General features: G+C 42.0%; 1 protein-coding gene across 3 annotated transcripts in view; it reads left to right on the top strand.

Moving 5' to 3' along the window:
- ARHGAP8 (Rho GTPase activating protein 8) overlaps positions 1-14,015 on the top strand; it is a 929,058-nt gene that overhangs the window by 83,652 nt on the left and 831,391 nt on the right. For all 3 annotated transcript variants that reach the window (XM_078673848.1, XM_078673847.1, XM_078673846.1), the window contains exon 2: positions 3,843-3,937. In XM_078673848.1, coding sequence (XP_078529974.1) covers positions 3,901-3,937 — 37 coding nt within the window. In that variant the 5' untranslated portion in view covers positions 3,843-3,900. The remainder of the gene's footprint in view (positions 1-3,842; positions 3,938-14,015) is intronic.

Here is a 14,015-nt window from a genome sequence, read left to right as displayed (position 1 = left end):
GGATTTTATTCATACATTCTGTATTCAGGTGACTGTTGTTTATGCGTAATTGATTTGATTTGAGATTGTTAATTTTACTAATTTGTTAATAAGCAGTTATGATTGCAAAATTACCCTGCTTTGTCATTCCTGGTGTGCAAATTCTGTTTCACTGTCCTTGTTATATTGCCAAACGTACTATTTTAGCCTAAGTTCAAGATAGAGGTTCATCCCTGTGGACATAGCGGAGAATAGAGTTTGTGCCAAATTTGCACTGTATGTGTGAATTGCAATCTCCATCCTTCTCTCTCGCTCTATCACCTGCTTTGACGATGCTTCTCACACACAGATGGACACACATTCTAATAGAAGCTAATAATGGCACTGACAAACAAACCTGGTTTAAGTCAGCACGTTACTATGATGTCATGTCCGCACTAATCTTTCTAAGAAGTATCAGATTTGGCGTGTAATACCTGAGATTCAGAAGAAGGCCCTAGATTTTATATCCCTCTCCAAGTTTTTCTAAAACACTTTTATTATCTCTTCAATTATTTTCAGCCATTTCACCCATTTGAGTTCCAAAACAACAATTACTAAAGATGTCTGCTATTTGGCTAAGATGCCAAAACTAACAAAAGTCTGTTTTTAATGTTTTGGTTGTCAATACCAGATCACTTGCCTTAGCGTTGTAGAATGGGATAAAAATTATCAGGTAGTGCACCTCACAGGTACAAAACGTTGGAAAAATAAGACCGCACAACTGACTCTCCGTTGCATCAAGAAATGGTAGAAGAGGGAAGCTGCTAAAATACAGAGGGCTTATGTAATTTGAGTCATAATGCTGGGACACCAAAACCGCAATAAATAAAATGCAAATATGAATAATGTCTCAAGACTAGGATCATGAATAGAAGGCATTGTAGCTAGTTAAGAACTAATATATTCACAGTGACTAAAACTTAGAGTGGTTGGGCATAAAGGACTAGAATGGCCACTAGTGCCAAATGCTGGCAAAAGGAAATGGGGCACTGGAACTGTAATTAAAATGAGAGATTAAGAACTAATGCCAAAATTGAGGGGATACGGTTTAAAAACTCTTAAATAAGTTTAAAAAAATTCTTTACTAACAACTTGCATAAAAGGGAATCTTTCAATACAAAAGAACACACCAGTTCAACAAACCGTAACAAACGCATGAATATAGCAGTATTTCCAGTTCACCATATATTACAATCAAATTCAATTGATAATCTTGTCCATCCTTGGTCTGAAACGGGAGGGAGATGGAGGACCCATGCGGCACAGAAGTCTTCATCTAAACAGCAAAATAAAATGTACAATCCAATAACACTGGAGGGGGGAAGAGGGCAGCACACATCCACCCGCTGCACACCCAGTCACAGCAACTTATTGTGTACACCTTCCTCTGCTGTCTCAACGTCGCCTAGCTGGTCTGCCATCTTACTCCACATCTCTAAGTACCTTTCCGCATGGTCGTCTGTTCGAACCTTCCTGAGTTGACACTCATCCACTAATGCCTTCTCCACAAAGTCAATTCTCCATATCAGCGACGCCGCTCGCGCCCAGTGGATGGCAATACGGCATCATGCCAGACCCAGGCGTAACTGGGAAAACCTATCTAATTTGCTCACCTTTTTCTGGGAGTGGTAGTAGACCCAGGCGACAATGCTGGATCGACAGATCTAACCTGGTTCCCATTGCCCAGTTCACCGAGTGTAAGTATCTGGGTCCAGTAGGTCCGCAGTACTCTTGAATAAGTTACTAAGGGACATCAGTATGACATGGTCATCATCGGTGGGGGGTAGAGGTAGATAGTTTGAAGTCTTAACTAACTCCAGTTCCTTAACTGACAATATAGTCAAACATTCTGAGGCAGGAATTGAAATAGTCATGCACTGCTTAATGTTATCTTTTTCATGTCTATAAATATGGCTATTCAAAATCTATAGAACTTGGATCAGGCATGGGAGTGTTAATGAAAGATATTACAAAGCAGTGAGAATAACTGACCGACTTGAGAATTGAGGTTCATCTGGGAATTAAAAAAAAAGTGTATCCATAGGGATACAAACCGATATTTAGTGATGCATATAAAGCTGAGCATGCTTTAAGGTCATACATCGGATCAGATGAGGAGGGGGTGCAAAATCAATTGGGTCGGAAATAGTATAGGACATGAGTCCTCCTATGTACGTTCTAGGTTGGAGGAACTTAAGAACTGATTGCTGAAATCCACTTCGACTCCAAGTCACAGTGGGAAATTAGCAAGGATTGAAAGGAAGGAACATGCCATTGGCCTTCTTAAATAAGGAAACATGCTTACTCACCAAAATTGGACTTTCATAAGCCCCGAACTCAGAATAGCAGATAATCAGGCAGACCAGCGCGACATGCTCCATGCGTTCACATGCTTGTGTGCTTGCATGCATCTCAGTAGTGTGGGCAGTTACACTATGAAATGCTGTCTTGTCTGTCTTGGAGGCATCTCCATGATTCTGATGAGCCTAAATGTTATCTTACTTTTTTGACACTCGGAAAATCTCCATCAGACAAAGCTTATTCGAAAGGATATGGCTACTCTCTAACAGCTCCGGTACAAATTCCACAACATCCTCCCAGAAACCCATAATTCTTTCACAGTGCGACCAAATATTTAAAAAGGAATCAAAGAGTGCACTAATTTGTTGTGCTGTTTATTTTGAACATCAGCTATGGTGTAAAATAGCCCAGCTGAGATCTTGTCCAACGGTTCAGTTCAGCGAAGCCCCAATTTTGTCTTTCAATTTCAGTTAATCTTTAAAAAATGTTTTTTTTTAAATTTCAACATATTTTTTATTGATTTTTCACATATAGTCAACAACGCTTTGATAATGATTATCAACGGCATTCCTTGGGTAATCCATCCTATCCAATTCTTCCGCACCTTAAGAGATAATACAGCCGATGTAGAAAATCACCCCGCCACAGTATTACATAAAAGTCTCCAAGTTGACAATTCAACGATTTACATGACAGTATCCTGTAATCCGCTTCATATCCTGAAGGAGGGTGTGGGGGCAGGGGGGTAAGTGGCTTGGGATAGGATTGGAGGGGGAATGTTAAGCGGTTGGGAAAGTATTCCGTTAGCCCATTCTGCACATTTAGTCAAGCCCGTCTTAAAGAAATCTCTTTTTCATCATCTTATTTCATAGCACTGTTGGAACATTCATCTTGACAGGTGAGCTCAGCAGTTTGTGTGGATTTTGATAAACAAAAAGTGACTAAGTCTGACAATAAAACCTCATACTGGCGAAGTGCCAGTTCTATTCCAGCAGCAAAGTGACCTTGGTGGCTACAAAGCTTTATCCCACTTGGATCTTATGCTGCCAAAACTAACTTCTTCAGAGAGAACTCAATGACTTATCTTTCTTAATGGGACCCTTGCTGACTTCAGCTTTGGACCTTGCCCCACTGAAAGACTTTGAAGTCCAAAAAGTAAACTAACTAAAGTAAATGTGTTTATGGCAGAGCTACCTTCAGTTTACTTCAACGGGGTGAGGGGTGGTCAAAGGCTGCAATTACAGTTTTAAATACTTGCTGCTTACATTCAGTGAGTACTTGGAACAGGAGCTTGTCAAATCTAGTGTAGTGGCCTTCCTCTTACTTGTCTGGTGCTTCCACAGGACATATCGAAAGAGGTCTGCCCTGTTTTTATTGTGGATAACTCCTTGTATACTCTACTTATGAAGAGTAATTTACTGCTTAAATCCGTATGAGATACGAGCCTCTCAAAGTAATGAACCGTTGAATATCATTTTAGCAATTTTGGAAAGTCTTTAACAGTAACATTTTCTTTTCAGGACCCTTCATCCAGCGCCCTTTAACACAAGCAACGAGAAGATTGCCTCATCCCAGATCATGTCTACTTTTGACTTCGAGCAGTTAGCCGAAATAGGTACTCGCAGAATTCCTCTGCTTTTCACTCATGCATATACCTTAGCACAAAATATTCCTTACCATGTGATACATAATGAATGCAATGTCACATTTCACTGAAGGAGACAATTGTAGATCTTTATTCACAAAGTAGCCCTATCGTTTTGGTTACAGATATTAATAAAACATGAATGGCTATTCTTTTTTTGTATGGGTGCACGCGCATATGTAATTGTATTGCAATTTTTGTTGCACTTTTTGGGTTTCCATAACCATTCGCTTCACCAGACGCACCTGAGGGAGCACTGAAATCTTAATTTGAATGTTATGCTTTTGTAAAATGAGTAAAAATGTAGTATTATGCTGCTTGTATTCAAAACGAAATTACGTTGCCGTGGAGTACATGCATAATAACAGTGTAATATCTAATTTAAATTCTAGTTTAAGTGCCAGCTATTCCTGTTTATATATGCACTGAACACAACCTACAAAGAAAATGGTAGATAATGCGTTATTTTAACTCTACTGCCTTTAAAATCTATTTTGACCTATGCATACCGCAAGTCATGAAAATACTAATATTAAACGTAACACAATGGACTGTCTTTCAAGATCATTTTATGAACTAAACAGGCAGCCTGCTCATGGTCTTTCATTGTGTAATTCGCCAATCGTGACAAGAGTCCGTGTTTTTTACTAGTTCAGATTTCCAATGAAGTAGCTCTAACTTGTCAAGTCATTTCTTTAGCTGTGAAATAGCACATCATTGTGGCAAGATTTGAGATGGAATGGAATGTTAATGTTCAAGGAAAAGTAATGTGATGTCACTGGTAGTTTTCAGGAAACGAGACAAATCTTATTCAGTACATCTCAGTTGTCAGATCAAATTACAGTGCTCTCCTTTCATCTCCAGCTAAGCTCCTGAAATGGCCTTCCCAGTGAGACATTTTTACCAGAATATAGCCGGATCAAAATGAGCTGTGCAATAAGGGAATGCCCAGGTGGTGTAGAATGAAAGCCCTTTACAAAGTCTCTTTCAACCTTGACCTCATGAGTCACTCATGATGTTCCCAATCAAGAGGAATATATCATATAAATATATGAAAAAGGTGACAGCTGCTAGTTTGTAGTTTGTCACTCTCTTCATATTTCATCTTCCTGTCAGCATGAAGTTGCTCTCTCTCATCGCATAATCTTTTTTATCAGTTCATGGTGTACATTTTCTTTACATCAGTAATTGTGTAATAATGGATTACAATGTGGGTTGGCATCAGGCTATGTATCAGCTTGTTGTTGCATGTCTGAGATATGCAAGTTGATGTTTTCTACATCTGGGCTTCAGGATAGGTTTTGTCTACGGAGAAAAACCAAAGGTGGTGATGGACGGAGCGTTGACAATACAAACACTCACCCCCAGTCAACTGATCTGGGTTTAATCCATCACCGTTCTTTAGCTCACTCCGCCACCCCAGTTCAGACATGGCCATATGCAAATCAGTCTGACCCTGTGCCTCATGGGAACAGTCCAGCCCGAACTGCCAAGCCATGTCTTCCCTGGACCGGAATCAAGCTTCCCAGGACCGGTTTCTGGCTGTAATGCCAGAAACCGGTCCTGGGAAGCTTGATTCCGGGCATTAAAGCCAGAAACCGGTCCTGGGAAGTTTGATTCCGGTCCAGGGAAGACATGGCTTGGCAGTTCGGGCTGGACTGTTCCCATGAGGCACAGGGTCAGACTGATTTGCATATGGCCATGTCTGAACTGGGGTGGCGGAGTGAGCTAAAGAACGGTGATGGATTAAACCCAGATCAGTTGACTGGGGGCGAGTGTTTGTATTGTCAACGCTCCGTCCATCACCTCCTTTGGTTTTTCTTTGTTCGCCATAAGTTGGCAGGGTATGCTCAGACGTGAGTCCCTTGCTCACTTTGCCACTGGAGTCAAGCAAGCCCGGCTGAAGACGGCTGTAATGCCAGAAACCGGTCCCGGGAAGCTTGATTCCGGTCCAGGGAAGACATGGCTTGGCAGTTCGGGCTGGACTGTTCCCATGAGGCACAGGGTCAGACTGATTTGCATATGGCCATGTCTGAACTGGGGTGGCGGAGTGAGCTAAAGAACGGTGATGGATTAAACCCAGATCAGTTGACTGGGGGTGAGTGTTTGTATTGTCAACGCTCCGTCCATCATCACCTTTGGTTTTTCTAGGTTTTGTCTACACCTGACCAGTCTCTACAACTGCATCTAAAAGAGTGTGCTTCATTTAGAGAAAAATCCTGTCCATTATCTGCCATACCATATTAGCATCACAGCCTTTCTGTAACTTCCTGCAGCAAATTAGGTTCTACGATGGCAAGAATTTGTTTTGAGGAGGCAGAGCCTGGCCAGACTCAAAGCAGTGTTTTTGTGAACTTGGCCACACCCATCTCTACTTTATCCAGATTCCGATGTGACCTCCAGAATGTCAATCTTTCCAGTATTTTCCACACTGAACTCCCAAAACTCGCCAGATAGGTGACAAGACTCTTAATACCCACTTCTGACCATTGATGTTCTCTCAACAATATGTTAATGTTATGTTATGGTAATATAACTTATTGAGCGCATGAATACCCGGAGGTGTCTTAGCGCTAAGGAACTACAGTTAGCCCTAGAAACTCTTGCATTAATTAAGAAATAGCCATGTCTTCAGCCTCTTTCTAAATGAGACCAAGGAACTTGTAGACCTAACATGCATAGGAAACTAATTCTATAATTTTGCCGTGCCATAGCCGATGCTTCGTCCCCCCCAGCTGGAGATACGAATCCTGGGAACCATCATAAGTTTGGTGCCAGTGGAACGAAGCTGTCTAGCCAGACAATACCAGGAAAATATATTTCTTAAACTTGACGCTATTTGTAACAGGAAGCCAGTGGAGTCTTCAAATTTCGGAAGAAACTGATTCGTACTCGGGCAAGTTTAGGAGAAGTCTTGCAGCTGCATACCCACACTTCACATGTTAAAAGCAGACACTCTTTTTGGTAATTGTTACATAGATCGAAGCCTGCTGTCAAAGTGATAGCACTTCTTTGTACCTCCAGCAGCATCGTTTCCCTTTATTACCCTAGCAGCCAGCTGTAGGAACCTGTTGTTCAACCTCAAAACTGCAGTAGCCATCTAAGGTCCAGATGATGCTGTCGGTATTGGCCATCCTTTGTACAGATTGTGCACTTGGTGTCCATGACGATAATAGGCTCTTTGATGGCAGCTGTCCTGCATCAGGGGAAGCTCCTGGGCCACATGAACATTTCAAAATGCTTACTGTTACCTAAAACTGCTATGATATCCACAGCGTTTCACTGAACGGAGCAGTCTTGTGCTAAACATAGGCATTATTAGTGTGAAATCCATGATCTAGATCGGGGCGTTCATGGAGGAACTACCCCCTGGTTACAATCACACCTTGAGCAATTGAGAATTCGTGGCACACCACAAATATTTAGCTGTGATCCGATCACTGTAGCCCTAGTGATGGTCCAGAATAGTGGTGGGGCAAGCCACTCATTCCTCCAGCACAATACGTATTGCATAAGAGCAGCATTTATGAATAATCGGTGGATTGGTGTGCCATCTGTTCCATTAACCCCCATAAATCCATTACAGTGGCTCTCAGGATTGCACTGTTATGTTACAATGGACATTTTGTTTTACAGGTGTTATGCGGTTCTGGCTGTGCATGGCTTTTTGATTACTGTTTTGTGAGCTCGAGATTCCCATTACCAGTGATCTATCACAATGCCATTGTATTTCTGTCTGACGTCATGTCAGTGATTACTCTAGATGAGGAACTCCTTGCAATAAAGGCGTTTATAGGGTTCCTGAAAGGTGCAATGTTCGAAATGTCAATAAAAGTCCAACACAGTCAATGGCTAGATTCCTCCAAGAGGAGACAAATGGCAATGATATATCAACTACATCATCCCATGAACTGGGGCCAAGAGCTTGTCAACCTTAATTGAAAAAACAAAGATTTGGAAGACAGGAACTGGAGGGACAATGTAAGAGTTTGTGATGACATTTCCTGGAAATGCAGGGGAAAATGGTGTGCCTGGCTTAATTCTCTGCTAATGACTAGTGGAAATTGACTTTACACCACGTCTGTAATCTCAAGAAGCACACAGGATACCTTCCTCCTTCAGCCAAGAAGAACTTGTCACATCTCATCATTTCCTTCTTTTTATGACCTCAGTAGGCCAAACAAAAGTAGATGTTGGCAGGGAGGTGTGGTCTATACTTGAGGTTGGCAAGTCAGCAAATAACAAAGAAATCCGAGACTGGGTTATGGCTTGACCAAATCAGAAGCCGAGCCATTAAAATATTTGTTATCTAAATGATGCAATACACTGAAAAATTGGTTATTTCTATGCGGTTGGTTTTCCTGTAGTGTTATCGGGTATGTGTGCTGAGACCAGATCACACTGCTTGTCGGACCCAGGTATGTGGGTGCAGGTGTCTTGGTGATGGGGCTTTCCATGGGCAGGAACTGAGGGCAAGATTGGTTTTGTGTGATTAAGTGAATGCTTGTATGGCTGTGACTTAAATTGTTAAACAAAAGAATGTTCTAAAGGCAGCTGAGTTGTGAGGAGAAGGCGTGTAGGCAGATGTGCCAGGTTGAGCTCCACCAAGACACCCAGCAGTTCACTGAGGGACCCACACCTGTAATTGTCATAGGGTTATAGGCTTGGCATTAGTCAGATACACAGGCCTGTCCCCTACCCTGAGCCCACATGGTGTGAACAGACCTAATCTGTATCAGCCACTTCACATAGCTGTCTGGTGTGAACAGGCCTAATCTGTATCAACCACTTCACATAGCTGTCTTGTGTTAATGGTACAGCTTGAGGACAAACCTTATTTTTGCTACAGGACTTGACAGTTGTACTGGTAGGTATAGTTTCAGATCCAATGTATAGATTAGGGAATTACAAGAAGGTCTCCTGGGACTGCTGCATGGTGGCAAGGCAGCCTTGACTTCAAGTGTGGAGGATGTAAGCTCTTGTAGAAATGTCGAGTGGTCAATAGGAAGGCCAGTAGGACAAGATGGCATGTCTTGTAAAAACCTGTGTCAGAGCCTATGTTCTGAGAATGACCAATCAACGTGTGGTGGGGCGTGCCACCTACGAGAGGCCATCCTTCATTGTCCTCAAGATGCATATGGGGCGGTCTCTTCTGGGCGGCTGCTAGTTCAGAGTTCCAGAGTATGCTTTAATAAGTGCCAGACTAATGCACGTAACCAACGGGGTGTGTGTTTTTATTCTGAGCTGCCTTTGGGGTGTCTAACCAAAGGGCTTTTTTAAAGCACCACTACTCGCTGCTTTAACCCACTCCTATGGACTGTTCAGCACTTTACACCACATTGTGTTAACCCACTCCTATGGAGACTGGTCAGCACCTTACACCACACGGTGTTTAACCCACTCCTATGGAGACTGGTCAGCACTTTACACCACATGGTGTTTAACCCACTCCTATGGAGACTGGTCAGCACTTTACACCACATGTTGTATAACCCACTCCTATGGAGACTGGTCAGCACTTTACACCACATGGTGTTTAACCCACTCCTATGGAGACTGGTCAGCACCTTACACCACACGGTGTTCAACCCACTCCTATGGAGACTGGTCAGCACTTTACACCACATGGTGTTTAACCCACTGCTATGGAGACTGGTCAGCACTTTACACCACACGGTGTTTAACCCACTCCAATGGAGACTGGTCAGCACTTTACACCACATGGTGTATAACCCATTCCTATGGACAGGTTACCAGTTTACACCACATGGTGTTTAACCCACTCCTATGGAGACTGGTCAGCACTTTACACCACATGGTGTTTAACCCACTCCAATGGAGACTGGTCGGCACTTTACACCACATGGTGTATAACCCACTCCTATGGACAGGTCACCACTTTACACCACATGGTCTTTAACCCACTCCTATGGAGACTGGCCAGCACTTTACACCACATGGTGTTTAAACCACTCCTTTGGAGACTGGTCAGCACCTTACACCACATGGTGTTTAACCCACTCCTGTGGAGACTGGTCAGCACTTTACACCACATGGTGTTTAACCCACTCCTATGGAGACTGGTCAGAACTTTACACCACATGGCGTTTAACCCACTCCTATGGAGACTGGTCAGCACTGTACACCAGATGGTGTTTAACCCACTCCTATAGAGACTGGCCAGCACTTTACACCAGATGGTGTTCAACCCACTCCTATAGAGACTGGTGAGCACTTTACACCACGTGGTGTTTAACCCACTCCTATGGAGACTGGTCAGCACTGTACACCAGATGGTGTTTAACCCACTCCTATAGAGACTAGTCAGCACTTTACACCACGTGGCGTTTAACCCACTTCTATGGAGACTGGTCAGTACCTTACACTACATGGTGTTCGGGGTACAGCAGCCTTTTGCAAGAGGAAAAGTGTTTGTCTTGAAGTTGACCAATCGGTGGAGAAATCCAGACCTGGAAGTCGTCAGTGGTGCCAGGGAACAATATTTAATTAAAATATATCTGCTTCGATTTCGGTACTTTAAAACCTGTTCAGCGCTGCTTCGTATGACTTAAATAATCCTATAGATTATCATAAATACCCTCCTGAAAAGATACATGCACGCCTCCTCTTGTCCCCACTGTGCAAAAAACGTTATCATCTAAGGAACTTTGGCAGACGGTGCCCATTTCATTTCTACCACGTGTTCGCAGAATATGACATTCTATACAAATTGTACAATACTATCATTTATCCCTGATTTTATACAAAGTAGAAAAGAATGTGTGACAAACATTACAGCACAACATTTACATTTCAGCTCAAGCTATGTGGAACACATTACACATTTATTTCATTTCTATAGTCATTAAAAAAAGATGGGAAACTTAGGAAGGTCACCAGAATATGGCATGCAAAAGAATCAGTTCATATTTTTTCTGTAGCGGTTCCTATATTGCATGAACAGTTACAATCAATATTTAATCGAATATATTTAAATGTGGTTTCAATTGCATCTTCTGTAGAGATGAAACCATCTGTTGTAAGACGCGTGAAGATGAAATGTCATTGAAACTGCATAAAATTGGATTTGAAACCTTCTGCAGACCCGTAAGCACAGGAGTTGTGTGGATGGAATGGTTTGTGACTGATTTGATTAAAGGAACTGATAGTGTTTTGTGTGAAATATAGAGTGGGAGCACAGCCGCCTCCACATGATGGGGCATGTTTTAAGTTCGTATATTAGCTCGCTCGCCGCAAAGCTCTTTTGAACATATGGTGCCCCGCGGTATTAGATCACAGCACGTGCTTGAGCCTGCGAAAGAGGGTTCTCGGCACCTCTGGTTTCTCATTTCTGTCGACATCCAGAGGTGTGTAGGCGGGAAGGATTCTGCTCGTGGCTGAAATCTAGGTAATGGCGCTGCATGAAGGACTGCATTCGGGCCTAAAGCACATTAGAGTAGGTGTCGGCAACTTTCTCTGCAAATTGTGTCTAAACATTTAGTGGCCTGTTAAACAGTTTCTCAGAATATGATTACGCTGTTTAAAATTATGAATTGTGTAGCTCGACCTACACCTTTAAGATCTTTAACTTAAATTTGTTCATGAATTTAAATAATTCCACTTTAATGGTTAGTCGTGTTTTGATGTAGCTGGGTACAGATAATAAACTGTTTGCACTCTTTTTTGTCTTACAGTGAAAGGCCCTAATATTTTATGTTAATAACTATATTTTAATTTCGGATGATATACTGTTCCTCTCTTAGGCTACCACCTTTTTTTTGACCCTATAGCCTGGGTCATCTTAAAAAAACAAAAAACTACTTTTAGATGGACTGCTTTCTTTAGTCGTAGAAATGAATACAGTAGCTCTTCTTTTGTTTTAGAAAAAGAAGGCTGAAGAAATCGATTATCACTATAAATTCATGGTCATGCTTTGTATTCTGTCACACCTCACTGATGTTTTTAGCGCTTCCAAGAAGAGTGCACGAACAACATGATGTCCTAAACTATTAAACGGTGCACACATACACACTTTCTACATAATAGGAAATGCACATGAAAAAAAGAAGCCGCCGAAACAAAATGACTCTGACCATAGAATTATGAAACTTGTAGGATATGACACCAATTTAAAGGCTCCAAGCTGTAATGACAGATGGAAATGTAGTAAGATATTGAACACTCCCTTTCAAAGAAGGCTGAAACAAGGAAATCCTTATCCAAGAAATAGAGGCGAAGAAAAAGGAAATATATCAGATAACCACTCTAAATCCAAGGAAAATGAACTAAAGCATAGCATGACAGTAACTAGGGTTTTAATACCTTAGAGGTTAACTAAGCCTTTAATACAATCATGAAACGGCTGTCTAACTCTAACTGAATGAAAGAACTTGGTGCCAGATGTATCAAAGGGGTTTACCCATTCTGTGTCTATGGGAAAATGTGTTCATACATATGGTCCATAGTCTTTAGTACTCAATAAAAAAAAATACTGGCCATAGGAGCAGGAAGTAACCGGTAGCAGAAGGTAGAAAATGCCTTAACACAAAGGCCTGAATTAATTTCGTAAAAGCAAAGGCACTTGAAAGCAGACTTCACATGAGCTCGGCCTATGTGAAGTGAGAAGCCGGGTGTCTGAGAGACTTTTAAAAGTCCAGCAATTATTGAGCGTCGTTTCATGGAGGGCAGAGCCTCTGTTTGATGTCCAACAAAAGGGAGGCTCTGTGGAACTCGCTCAAAATGAAGCTACTGGAAATAAGAGGCAGGAAACCACATCATCGCAGGAGCGAGACTCCGCACACTACAAAGAAGCCCCTTTAGCAGGACACGTGAAGAGAGGAGTTGCCCCTTTACGGCTCTGGCAGGTCAGGCCCACGTGCCAAGATGCCTCCATGAGGTAAGAGATGGGAGCGCATCAGTTACAGTGGTGAGCGGCCTGAAAAGGAGGGTAACGTGAGTTGCAGAATAATATCCATTAAATAAAATTTTCAATCGAAACATTTCATGAATTCAACCTTGCATTCATAATATCATGAATCTGCTCGAACACGCCATCTCTTTCACACATCCCTACTGTCTTATTTTTTTGAAAGGCGATAACTTCTGTACTGGACCTCTCATAATTGCTACAGTTTGTAAAAACTTCTTTCACATTTCATTCTTCACCTGTGTTTGATCATTGCGATGATTGGTCATTTTGTATCCAAACGTTCCATATTTAAGAGATCGATAACTATTTTTATATTTAATTCCCTCTGATGCATTAGTCCAAATTAGTCCTATTTTATGACTGCAATTATGCCTTCAGTTCATCTTTTATTGTAATTTTGGTATCAAGTTTCTCTATTGACTCCATTCGTTTCGCTGTTAGCGGATCCAGTGAGCATTTCAGTAACATGCCTTTTACTGAGGATTTTGTTATCTGTTTTTGTCAGTTTGGATTTTAAAGCTCTTCTTGGTGATCTTGTTAGAAATTGAACTTTGTAATATTGTGCAATTGTTTCAGCATGTAAGGCTTAGGTTCTGTATGTCACCAATAAACATTATATTTGTTTTTAATGTTGCTGTAGTTTAGCAGTCAAGTTACTTTTGTACTGGTATCCTTAAACATACTATTAATATTTGACATACGGTCACTGCCAGTTCCCATACAGACAGCACACACTGCTTGTCGAACCCAGGTATGTGGTTGCAGGTGTCTTGGTGATGGGGCTTTCCATGGGAAGGGCTTGAGGTCAAGATTGGTTGTGTGTCGTTAGCTGAATGCTTGTATGGCTGTTACTAAAATTGGTAAACAAAAGAATGTTCTAAGGGCAGCCGAGTTGTGAGGAGAAGGCTTGTAGGGAGAGGTGCCGGGTTGAGCTACACCCAGCAGTTCACCGAGGGACCCAAACCTGTAACTGTCATAGCGTTATAGGCTTGGCATTCGTCAGATACGCAGGCCCGTCCCCTAACCTGAGCCCCCACGGTTTGAACAGACCTAATCTGTATCACCCACTTCACATAGCTGTCTGGTGTTAATGGTACAGCTTTATGACAAACCTTATTT

The sequence above is a fragment of the Lissotriton helveticus genome, chromosome 1_1 (genome assembly GCF_964261635.1).
Source record: "Lissotriton helveticus chromosome 1_1, aLisHel1.1, whole genome shotgun sequence".
NCBI lineage: Eukaryota > Metazoa > Chordata > Amphibia > Caudata > Salamandridae > Lissotriton > Lissotriton helveticus.
Note: the sequence above shows the minus strand (reverse complement) of the source record. Positions and strands in the feature narration are given on the sequence as shown.